Source organism: Cydia fagiglandana, chromosome 8 (assembly GCF_963556715.1).
Source record: "Cydia fagiglandana chromosome 8, ilCydFagi1.1, whole genome shotgun sequence".
Taxonomy (NCBI): Eukaryota; Metazoa; Arthropoda; class Insecta; order Lepidoptera; family Tortricidae; genus Cydia; species Cydia fagiglandana.
In genome coordinates this window covers 6,424,806-6,436,243 of record NC_085939.1, presented here as the reverse complement: position 1 = coordinate 6,436,243, position 11,438 = coordinate 6,424,806, and the positions used below count along the sequence as shown (strand labels likewise).

The 11,438-nt window shown below is 43.4% G+C and overlaps 2 protein-coding genes across 3 annotated transcripts in view; both read left to right on the top strand.

Moving 5' to 3' along the window:
* Positions 1 to 291: 291 nt before the first annotated feature.
* LOC134666536 (uncharacterized) lies at positions 292 to 7,968 on the top strand. 2 transcript variants are annotated; one of them, XM_063523726.1, is made up of 7 exons: positions 292 to 523; positions 841 to 1,014; positions 2,775 to 3,082; positions 3,664 to 3,820; positions 4,229 to 4,349; positions 4,819 to 4,961; positions 6,632 to 7,968. In XM_063523726.1, exons 1-7 carry the CDS (start codon positions 401 to 403, stop codon positions 6,728 to 6,730), a joined length of 1,125 nt encoding a protein of 374 aa, XP_063379796.1. In that variant the 5' UTR covers positions 292 to 400; the 3' UTR covers positions 6,731 to 7,968. The 2 variants fall into 2 exon arrangements, with proteins under 2 accessions (XP_063379796.1, XP_063379798.1); XM_063523728.1 differs by having other exon boundaries at positions 293 to 523; positions 4,819 to 4,952; positions 6,629 to 7,968.
* Positions 7,969 to 9,704: 1,736 nt separating this feature from the next.
* Positions 9,705 to 11,438, top strand: part of LOC134666535 (intraflagellar transport protein 88 homolog) — a 42,099-nt gene continuing 40,365 nt past the window's right edge. The window contains exons 1-2 of the mRNA XM_063523725.1: positions 9,705 to 10,033; positions 10,617 to 10,762. Of these exons, the coding sequence (XP_063379795.1) occupies positions 9,821 to 10,033; positions 10,617 to 10,762 (359 nt within the window). The 5' untranslated portion in view covers positions 9,705 to 9,820. The remainder of the gene's footprint in view (positions 10,034 to 10,616; positions 10,763 to 11,438) is intronic.

Sequence of the window (11,438 nt, the reverse complement as noted above, 5' to 3'; positions counted from 1 at the left end):
TGCTGACACTAACGAAGAATATAAAGATGTCTTAAACAGTGTCTTAAACGGTTTTACTTTTCGCATGTCAGTTTGTCAATGGTTTGTCAGCAACTTGGCCTTAATTAATGCCATTCCAGTCTAGCAAACTCAATGTTGGCAGCAAATGATGAGATAAATATACGTTGATCAGCTGTGCTTTGAGTAAAACAGTAAAAACGTGCCGCGCTATATATGTGTGTATATGTATGCTTATTTTGGTACATAAAAATAAATCGGGTGTGTGAGTGTCGGAGTGAACTTGTGTTGTGTGTGTGCTCATGTGCTGTATGTATTTCTATCTCCGGACTACTTGGTACAAATTACGATTGTGTATTTTTATACAAATTTGATCATATACGATCATCGCATTTCAGTTATAATGGCTCTCTGTGTTTGTAAATGCCTAAATGTAACATTAGGAAGTGATAAAGTAGAAGATAATGTAGATATAAAAAAATTGGAGTTATCACCCACGGAACAAAGGGATATTTTTTTCAGTGAGGTAGGTACCGTCGGTAAACATGTATTGACCTTGACTTTTATGAAGAACTATTGTTTTTAATTAATACCGAATATAACTAGTATCATGATCTTATACCGCCTTACATTTTGTATCTGATAAATATACGGCACCGACAAGCGTAATTGCAGTCAAAATAAGGTTATTTTCGTAGTCGGAATAACTACGTGCTGTTTATCAGCTTCGCTTTGCAGGATACTTTTACAAAAGTTTTGAGTTCGAAATGCTTATGATTTCGCTATTGGCATTTGTTTTCAATAGCAACAATGCATACTAATGAATATAATTTAATTTTATAGAAATTGCTTTCAACGCCATTGAATTCCCTGAAGAGTCAAGTGGTACAACCAGCCCTGGTGTGCCAGCGAGGCGTGGGCCGTTGGACGCTGCACTCCTGCCTGGCCTGCGGGCAGGTCACGCACGCCGTCTCACAGGACAGGCCTAGTACTGTTCTCATTCCCAAAGCCACACAAGTTAGTATAGATATTAATTTCCGTGTCAGTTAGCCTTTCTTCATTCAATCACAATGACCTCTATGATTGACCTGGTTAGACTGCAAAGAATTGGTTCTAATTTATGTTCAATTTCATGTGAACGTACCTATGACACAAACCACTGAAAGTCTTAATTAATTGATACAATGCATTGTGCAAGATTGAAGCATCAGATTACACTTTTGTCATTTGACTCTTAAGTAACTAGATACTGATGCTTTAATGTGTTTAGTGGAAAATTGCTACCCAGAGTTGGACCAAGCTACCTCTGCGCTGCATTTGCTATGATATAGTGAGGGAATGTCATCATGTATGTCAAATTTCTATTAAATTATGATGCCAGTCCCTCACTGTTCTGTACAAGTTGGTGCAAAGTTAGCATAAACGGACTCTAGTGCTAATACTTTATTGCCAGTATTAAAATCTTTAAAAATAAAACCTCAGAGTAAAACACTTAGGGTCTGTGCGGAAAGAGAAGAGTCGTAGAATTTATGGGCTCCCCTACATTTCACGACTCTTCTCTTTCCGCACAGACTCTATAAATGTTCTATTGAATTTAGAATGCTTCTTTTTGTTTAATTTAAACAGAATTAGACCAAGACAATTCTGCAACAATTTTGATACCACACGCAGTGCCAGTGTTAACAAGCAGATAAGTATGAGGCCCTGGTCTCCTATTTTATGCTGTACGCGGCGTCTGGCGTCAGCGTCAACGTTTTTGAACAAAAAAGACGCTGACGTCGACGTCTAAAACAGACCACAACAGTACATCTCTATAGTAAGCATCGTGACGCAGACGCTGTAAGCTGCCGATGGCGTTTATAGGAGACCCGGGCCTGAACAAGGCAAAGAAATTATGATGTGTAAATAACACTTGCACTGCATATACAGTGGAAACTGGATAAGTGGAACCTGGGTTAGTGGAAAACCTCTTTAAGTGGACCCAAGTTCTCGGTTCCAGTCCCTTGGCAACGAATTACCTCTATAAGTGGAATTTTGGGACCTCTATAAGCGGAATCCATTTTTTCGAAAATTTCTTATTTTTACCTCTGTAACTGGAAGCAGCCGTCTCCGAAACCTCTATGAGTGGAATAGCTCGGCGTTATAAAATTTGTATTTTTAATAAACCGTCACAAGGAGGGTAGTTTGTTTCGTTCATTATGGTTCGTGTTTTAACTACGTATTTTGTATGAGATCACACATCGTTCAGTTTTTTTTGCATTAAAGTACAATCGGTACATTGATTTATTTAACCATACTGGTTTCTCGTGCATAAATAAATATTAGGAGTGATTTAGTTCTTGTAATTTTGAAAATTGTATAGGAGTAGGTACTGTGGATTATTTACAGTATTGCTTTTTTTTAAGTCAGGATTACATACCTATTTTTGTTAATACATACATATCTACATACATATTTAATAAAAGATGATTATTTAAGTCTTGATCATACCATACGTGACCTCTATAAGCGACATTACTAGCATCCACAACCTCTGTTAGCGAGAGCCTCTGTAAGTGAGAAAATGTTTTATTTGAACCTGGTTTAGTGGAAAACTGGATAAATGGAAAACCTGGATAAGCGGGACTAAACAGCCGGTCCCTTGCGATTCCACTTATCCAGTTTCCACTGTACTATCAAAATCGTTGCGGACTTGGTCTAAGCCTAGTAAATCTTTATGCAATTTGAAACCTAGGTTACATGTACTTGTTTATTACTGGTTAATTGTTTCCTTACAGACCACACAAGAGAAAATAAATAATCTTAAGAAGACAAGCAATTTTTCACCAGTTTTTAACTTACTTGTGCCAGAAGTAACAAGTTTAGACATGAAAGAGAATGTGGACACAAACAATATAGTTAGTGATAAGAAAGGCTGGCAGCCGGCACAGCAGGCCATCGGCACGCTGAGCAAGCAGCTCACGCAGACCCTGCAGTCGCAGCTTGAAGCCATCGAGGAAACTGTAAGGCAGTTCCGAGACCAAAAGTATGCTGAGTTTGAAGCATACAAAGACAGAGCACAAAGGGATCACAAGATATTAGCTAGGTACAACACCTATTATGCTAGTTTCTTGTTTCCTTATTTATTTATTTTTAATTAAGGTACTGTTGTCGTTGGTATGGACAAACATTTATTGTCTAGCCTAGTAAACTTTATTTTTCTTTGGAATCAGTTTTTTTTAGTAAATTACAAAGCTAAAATGAAATACTTAAATATAAACTGCTTAATTGTTGTGACTCAATGGCATCATTTAATTTAGGATTAATTACTGGTCCTTAACTATACCTCGTTTTTTTTAGCATTAGAAATTAGGTAAACAATCTTGATGTGTCTTTTAATTGAAAAACACATTTTAAAAATATGTTACGGCAAATATGTAACAATTATGAATCTAATACGATCATTTATATTCTTCTGCTTTCATAAGTAATAGTTATTGATTTTTAAAAAGCGTTTTTCAATTAAAAGACATGCCAAGATTGCTTACCTTCTTTCAAGTTCTTTCTAATGCTAAAAAAAACGAACTATACATTCACTTTAAAAGTCATTCAAGTGCATGCTTCTTAATGCAAATGTATATTTTAATTGATTAAAAGGATACTAAAAGAAAATGTTTGAATTTACAGTATTGTAAGCAAAACCCGAGACAGCCTGAACGGAGACGGCTTCCGGGTGGACACGTCCCTCGACAATGGACCCCCTTCACCGCAGCTACCTCCACTTCAGAGAAGAAGACTGTCTTCATTCAAAGATGCCAAAAAAACGTCACAGAATATTGTTAAGGTAAGGGAAAGTGCAGTCACTGAATCCTTTGTATCTTGTTAAAAAAGGCCTGTGTTGCTAAGGCTAAAGGAACTTCTTATAGGGACCGTGCGCGTTGGAGGGTCTGCTATCTTGTGGCCTGAATCGGAAACATGTTCACATGTACATTGCCATGGACATAATATTTAAATATAAACTTTTTGCTTGAATGCTTATCTTTAGGTGGCAAATATCCGACTGTCAGTTCAGACAAAAGCAGCATAAACTCGCACAGTGGACATATTTTACAAAATACTCTCTGCACTCAAGCTCCGCAAAATTGTGTCCATGTAATAAAGAATTCATGAAAAATCTTACGTTACGTGGTTTATGTAATTTATAATTGCCCTCCAAGGGTTATTAATATTATTGGACATGTCAATTTCACAGCACAACAGGGAACTTCCCCCAGAAGAAGATTCACTGGACGCAGAAGATATCTTCGACATAGAAGGGATGGACTCGCACAACCACATGATCTCAGACCAAGACGACTACGACGATTCTGATGGTAATTACAAATTAAAAAGAAAAAAAACATGGACTATCTTCCACCAATCAACCTAGTCACATAGTAAAAAAAGTGTACCTGGCCTATAGTTCGTTCTTTTTAGCATTAGAAAGAACTTGAAAGAAGGTAAGCGATCTTGACATGTCTTTTAATTGAAAAACGCTTTCTAAAAATCAATAACTATTACTTATGAAAGCAGAAGAATATAAATGAACGCATTAGATGCATAATTGTTACATATTTGCCGTAACTTATTTTTTAAATATGTTTTTCAATTAAAAGACACATCAAGATTGTTTACCTTATTTATAATGCTAAAAAAAAGAGTAAAAGCTATTTAGTATTCCGATTCCGACATGTAAGGAAGGCCGATTTTAGTTCTAGTGTTCCTCTGTCTTTGATGGACACATTACACTTGGATAGATCTCACTTTTTTTCTTACTCAGAAAGTGACATTGCAATCTTGCAGTGGACGTCAGCAACGACGAAGGCATCCATATTGGACGCGGTCGCGGTGCAGCTAACCTCGACCTGGCGCGCTCGCTGCCCATCAACGTGCCCGTGTTCCCCGGCGAGCGCGCGCCCAGGGAGCCCGACACCGACGTGAGTACCGTCCCTGCAGCACAGGATAGTGTAGCGGGACCACCGGCCTCCACCTGGCGCGCTCGCTGCCCATCAACGTGCCCGTGTTCCCCGCCGAGCGCGCGCCCAGGGAGCCCGACACAGACGTGAGTACCGTCCCTGCAGCACAGGATAGTGTAGCGGGACCACCGGCCTCCACCTGGCGCGCTCGCTGCCCATCAACGTGCCCGTGTTCCCCGCCGAGCGCGCGCCCAGGGAGCCCGACACCGACGTGAGTACCGTCCCTGCAGCACAGGATAGTGTAGCGGGACCACCGGCCTCCACCTGGCGCGCTCGCTGCCCATCAACGTGCCCGTGTTCCCCGCCGAGCGCGCGCCCAGGGAGCCCGACACAGACGTGAGTACCGTCCCTGCAGCACAGGATAGTGTAGCGGGACCACCGGTCTCCACCTGGCGCGCTCGCTGCCCATCAACGTGCCCGTGTTCCCCGCCGAGCGCGCGCCCAGGGAGCCCGACACCGACGTGAGTACCGTCCCTGCAGCACAGGATAGTGTAGCGGGACCACCGGCCTCCACCTGGCGCGCTCGCTGCCCATCAACGTGCCCGTGTTCCCCGCCGAGCGCGCGCCCAGGGAGCCCGACACCGACGTGAGTACCGTCCCTGCAGCACAGGATAGTGTAGCGGGACCACCGGCCTCCACCTGGCGCGCTCGCTGCCCATCAACGTGCCCGTGTTCCCCGCCGAGCGCGCGCCCAGGGAGCCCGACACAGACGTGAGTACCGTCCCTGCAGCACAGGATAGTGTAGCGGGACCACCGGTCTCCACCTGGCGCGCTCGCTGCCCATCAACGTGCCCGTGTTCCCCGCCGAGCGCGCGCCCAGGGAGCCCGACACCGACGTGAGTACCGTCCCTGCAGCACAGGATAGTGTAGCGGGACCACCGGCCTCCACCTGGCGCGCTCGCTGCCCATCAACGTGCCCGTGTTCCCCGCCGAGCGCGCGCCCAGGGAGCCCGACACCGACGTGAGTACCGTCCCTGCAGCACAGGATAGTGTAGCGGGACCACCGGCCTCAACCTGGCGCGCTCGCTGCCCATCAACGTGCCCGTGTTCCCCGCGGAGCGCGCGCCCAGGGAGCCCGACACCGACGTGAGTACCGTCCCTGCAGCACAGGATAGTGTAGCGGGACCACCGGCCTCCACCTGGCGCGCTCGCTGCCCATCAACGTGCCCGTGTTCCCCGCCGAGCGCGCGCCCAGGGAGCCCGACACCAGCGTGAGTACCGTCCCTGCAGCACAGGATAGTGTAGCGGGACCACCGGCCTCCACCTGGCGCGCTCGCTGCCCATCAACGTGCCCGTGTTCCCCGCCGAGCGCGCGCCCAGGGAGCCCGACACCGACGTGAGTACCGTCCCTGCAGCACAGGATAGCGTAGCGGGACCACCGGCCTCCACCTGGCGCGCTCGCTGCCCATCAACGTGCCCGTGTTCCCCGCCGAGCGCGCGCCCAGGGACCCCGACACCGACGTGAGTACCGTCCCTGCAGCACAGGATAGTGTAGCGGGACCACCGGCCTCCACCTGGCGCGCTCGCTGCCCATCAATCAACGAATTTGTCGGCTATTAGTCGAATATTTAACATTCCCTACACATAATTGAGTGTGGTGAGGTGAGGCTCTTTATTAATGAGGGCATGTGTCCCAGGAGGAGCCGCACGACATCGCGGCGAGCATCAAGGCGCTGGCGCGCTCCGTGCACGGCGACGTGTTCGAGCTGCCGCGCCCGCGCTTCAGCACGCAGATCTAACGCGCGACACCCGCTCCCAGTCACGCCCGACGGTAGCCATTCAACCTTACCTGCTCTGTGGATCTGTTACTGCACTCTGAGCCGCCCGCGGCACCCGCGCGGGTACTTGTAGGCATCGTAGAGCCCCTGTAGCGTAACAGGGCCGACTGAAAGCCCCCGTCTACATGATATTCCAGCCATCGTCCGAAGATTTATAAAATAAGCACTAAATGATTTCCGCAAATAAATATTTTATATTGGTATTATCTCCACAATTAAAACGCGAGTAAAGTTTCATAGAAAAGCGAGATAAATTAGCTCAAACTTGCTCGTTACAAAACGCAAAAATCGATGTTCCGCCACAAGTATCTGTAATATCTTTATCACTCATAATTTTGCTCGCGTTGTCCCGGCTTTTTGCCACGGTTCCTGGGAGCTTGGAGCCCGCTTGGCAACTAATCAACATTGGCCCCGAGGGGAAACTAGGCCTTATTGGTATTGGTGGTATGTTTTCCTTCTCCGAAAAGCGACTGGTGAATATCAAATGATATATCGTACATAAGTTCTTCAAAATGTATTGGTACCAGCCGGGGTTTGAACCCGCATACTCCGGATTAAAAGTCGCACGCTTTTACCTCTAGGCTTCCAGCGCTCTTAAGTAAGTTTACTACTAAGTACTACATTTATAATTACGCCCAACAGGCTGCGCCTATATTTTTCTGTCAATAGTGTCAATTAAACATTTGTGTAACATACCATTCGTAGCTGCAGCTCACTTTCAGATGTTTTTATAAGGATTTTTTTACAAAGTAATAATTCGGTATTGCAAAAATGGTTAAGTAAGTAAAGTATCGAACGTTAAGTGTTGTATCTAATGTATTAGATCATTTTGTGGTGATCGCGAAAGTAATTATAGTCGGTAAGTCTCAGATTTATGGATTTTACCGCAAAATTAGACAAGCTCAACGAGCATTCAGCACTAAGCGGAAATATAGCTTACTGCTGTTGCAATTTGGCATGATAAATAACTATGCGCAGATACACAAGAGGCTATATTTAAGAAAGTTTAAAAATTATATTGTACTCGTATGAGCATTGCGGATGAGCTAAGGGATATTATGCTAAATTAAGATTCAATTTGTAGTACCCAATTATTTTTGATTCAACGTAGGTATATTTTTATTTCCAAAATAATTAAGTTATTGCTTAAAAACAACAAAAATTTCAATGTTCATTTTTTTTTTGGTTATAAATTATAATGGTATGTAAATATTTTTGTGACGAACTAACGCTTCCGTCGCCACCGGCGACTTGTTAATGTACATAAAATTATATGGAGCCATCCTAACTAACTATGAGTTGTTAACATCTAAGTCATATCCCTGTTAATAGAGACGAGAGTTTTCTATTATTTTTATCTGGTGTTATCTTAATGGTAAGCGAAACGTGTACAAAAATGGGGCATTATCTATGAAAAGGGACCTTATTGTCGATGGCGCTTACGCCGCACAGCGTCGCGCGGTATTGTATTTATATCGGAGCATCGTTAATAATGGCGTAAGCGCCATCGACAATAAGGTCCCTTTTCATAGATAACGTCACAAATATGAATATTTGCATTTCTAACTAGTCTTTAGGGTCACTAAACGTGTTGTAATCCTATGTACTACTGAAATTAGCGGCTGTGGAGCGATGGACGACATTACATACGAGTGTAAAGTGTCATTCTATGGAACTTGCTAACTATGTAAACAAACCGCCATATTGAAATTGTCTCTAAATGATGAATTTACTAGTGACTTTTGTTTACATAGTTCAAGCTCCATGGAATGACACTTTAGTTCTCGCCTCTCGGTGTCCTCAATCTGCCTTTTGAAAGATTTTATTATTATGCATAACAAGGAGTACAAATCGTTGCCGAGAGGCACTGTGGACAGTTGCTTATAAGGCCATAACTATTCTTGATGAATCGATGCAAAGTAAATTATGGTCTGTGAACTATTGAGAAATCAGTATATGTACTAAGATGTTGTTATTACTTTGGACGAAAAAAACTATAATGTTTAAATTAAATGCAGTTATTTTTGTACCTGATGTTTTGAATGGAAGTCGAGTCAGGATTAGGTTAGGTTGTAATTTGCCATCTTATCACTCATTTGCATGTATTTTCTAATGGAGTTGAAGGAGTTAGTTTTAATTTAGTGTATCTAGATGATCCACGCTGTTTCCGGGTCTTCCATAACTCTGTTTTTCTTTTATGAATACTGGCAACCGGTGATTATATTGTGATGGCCCTTTCTCAGTCATTTGTTTTAATTATGTTTTAACTAATTACTATATTGTTTCATTGGTGTGACGACGTTAAGGAAGGATCTTGACTGTAACGAATGTAAAGTGATCATGTAATAAAAAAATGACCGTAATATTGTTGTTGTTATTTAAACTTAATTTGATTATTTGCTAGAGTTAGAGCAAGAAAAGTCTGCAGAGATTTTGATAGCCCACACAGTGTAAGTGTTATTTTAAACATCAAACTTCTATGGAATTATGACAGAAATAACAGTTGCACTGCGCGCGTGGGCTATCAAATCGCTGCAGACTTTTCTTGGACTAACTCTAGTTCGCTACAAAAAAATCGAAATTTAGTGAGATGTAATTAATGGATGACCCTCAATGCCATGCATTTGTAATAACAAAGTGTGCCGATTTCTTCGAGCAACACCGACTTCCGAAGGCCGATTTCATCATTAATGACACTTTATAAAAAGTTACGTTCATATTGACGCGCCCTCTCTGCTTCTATGTGGCTTCTAGTATAAAGAGTAAAGTAAGTATATGCTTCTATACAAGTCGATGCAAAGCAAAGATTAGTACTTAGAGTTAGTTGCTCTATGGATATACCAATCAAATCAAGCTCTTAATGCTCGCTTTGAGCGGGATTGCTAACAAAACGTTCATTGTGACTGATTGTGACAACCGTTACCATAGCAACGGCGTCACAACAGACACCTAAAATTACTTGTTTGAGTTATTTTTGCTTCAGTCACTTGCGATTACTCGAATAAGTATACATCGCGGTATTTCAATTTGTAAAGCAAATAATATTCAGCTATGCTGAGTTCGCGGTACTACAGCGCGTCGCGCGTGGGCACGGAGGCGCCGCCGCGCACGGCGATGGTGGTGGACGAGGACGAGCTGTACTCGGGCTTCAACGACGTGGCGCCGGCGCTCGACACGCGCGCGCTGCGCGACGACGCCGCCTTCCAGGAGTCGCTGCGGACGGCGGGGCTCGGGAGGAAGGTGCCCAGCAGGCTGGGGACTGGGGTACGTAGCACAAGGACCGATTGACCCTGCACTGCAATAAGTTACAGTGTGAGCATAAACTTCAAGTTTCTATGAAAATACGTTTATTATGGTTCTTCCATACCTTCTCTGTCAGAGTTAGACTGTAGGATGGAGAACATTCGCTACATATGAGCTATTTGGGTGTGAGCTTTGTGTAATATCATTAATTTAATACATAATTGATGATGTGCTATCAGTGCTATTGATTAGAGACAAAGTGAGTCATGTTTATTATTATTAGTTTATTTTTCTCTTAGTACCTAGGTAATTAATTTACTTAAATATTTTTTACTAATTATTACAGGGCCCTAATATGACCATCTGTGGTCTTCATTGTCAGATCAGCTGATACATGGCACTATCATTAACCTACATTATCACTTAGGTACGCTTAAGTTTAACTACATAAAATACATTTCATTTGAAGTCTATACGATACGGAGAGGTAGGCAACATTTGCTGTAAGATTTGACTACCCACCGGGACAGGTGAAAGTAAATAAAAGCTTCTTAAAAAAATACAGCGTCTCTAAAGGCGATTTAATGTGAGTTTGCTACATCAGATGTTCCGTCTGGGCACGGTGAACGTGCGCGGCGGCAGCTCGCGCGCCGGCACGGCGGCGGCGCGGCCCGTCACGGCCGTGCGCGCCGCCGGGTACACATCCGCGGCGCGTGACCTGCCCAGCCGCGAGGAGCGCAAGGAGGACACGTGAGTGACACGTAATGGCAGTGGCGGATGTGCAGTCTTTGCCGCCCTAGGCCCGGGCCCTGTAGCCGCCCCTTTCTCGGCACCCATCATAGTGACTATATTTTGAGTTATTTCTTGTCCATCAGCTAATTTTTTGTCACAATTTGTCGCCCTAGGCCCGGGTCTACTGGGCCTTAGGATAAATCCGCCACTGCGTAATGGTTGTCGCAATCAATGTGAAAAGCAGAGTAGCATACCTAACTAAGTTACGGCAAATATGTAACAATTATGAATCTAATACGATCATTTATATTCTTCTGCTTTCATGTAATACCTAGTTTTTGATTTTTTATAAAGCATTGTTCAATTAAAAGTCATGTCAAGATCGCTTACCTTCTTGGAAGTTCTTTCTAATGCTAAAAAAACGAACTATAGGTATCAGTAGCCCTCGCTGCGCTCGGGATCTTTGCGATTCGGTTCTACAATCTACTTATTGTTTATTCTTCCAAGGGGAAAGTTATAACGCACACAGGTTGAGAACTTCCAGTCTTATAATCTTTGTTTGTAACATGCAAGGGAACGAAAAAACCAAGCTATTCCGACCGTTATCAGACAAAACATACAAAATATTGAAATAGGACGAATAACAATACTACAAGGTACAAGGAGATGGCGGGATGACTTAGACGCTTTTAAC

Bases quoted from the DNA above. Each gene is read 5' to 3' on its own strand.
- LOC134666536 (XM_063523726.1), top strand. From the start codon at position 401: ATGGCTCTCTGTGTTTGTAAATGCCTAAATGTAACATTAGGAAGTGAT. The intron at 524-840 runs GTAGGTACCGTC...TTAATTTTATAG, and splicing joins GGGATATTTTTTTCAGTGAG to AAATTGCTTTCAACGCCATT. The intron at 1,015-2,774 runs GTTAGTATAGAT...GTTTCCTTACAG, and splicing joins TCATTCCCAAAGCCACACAA to ACCACACAAGAGAAAATAAA.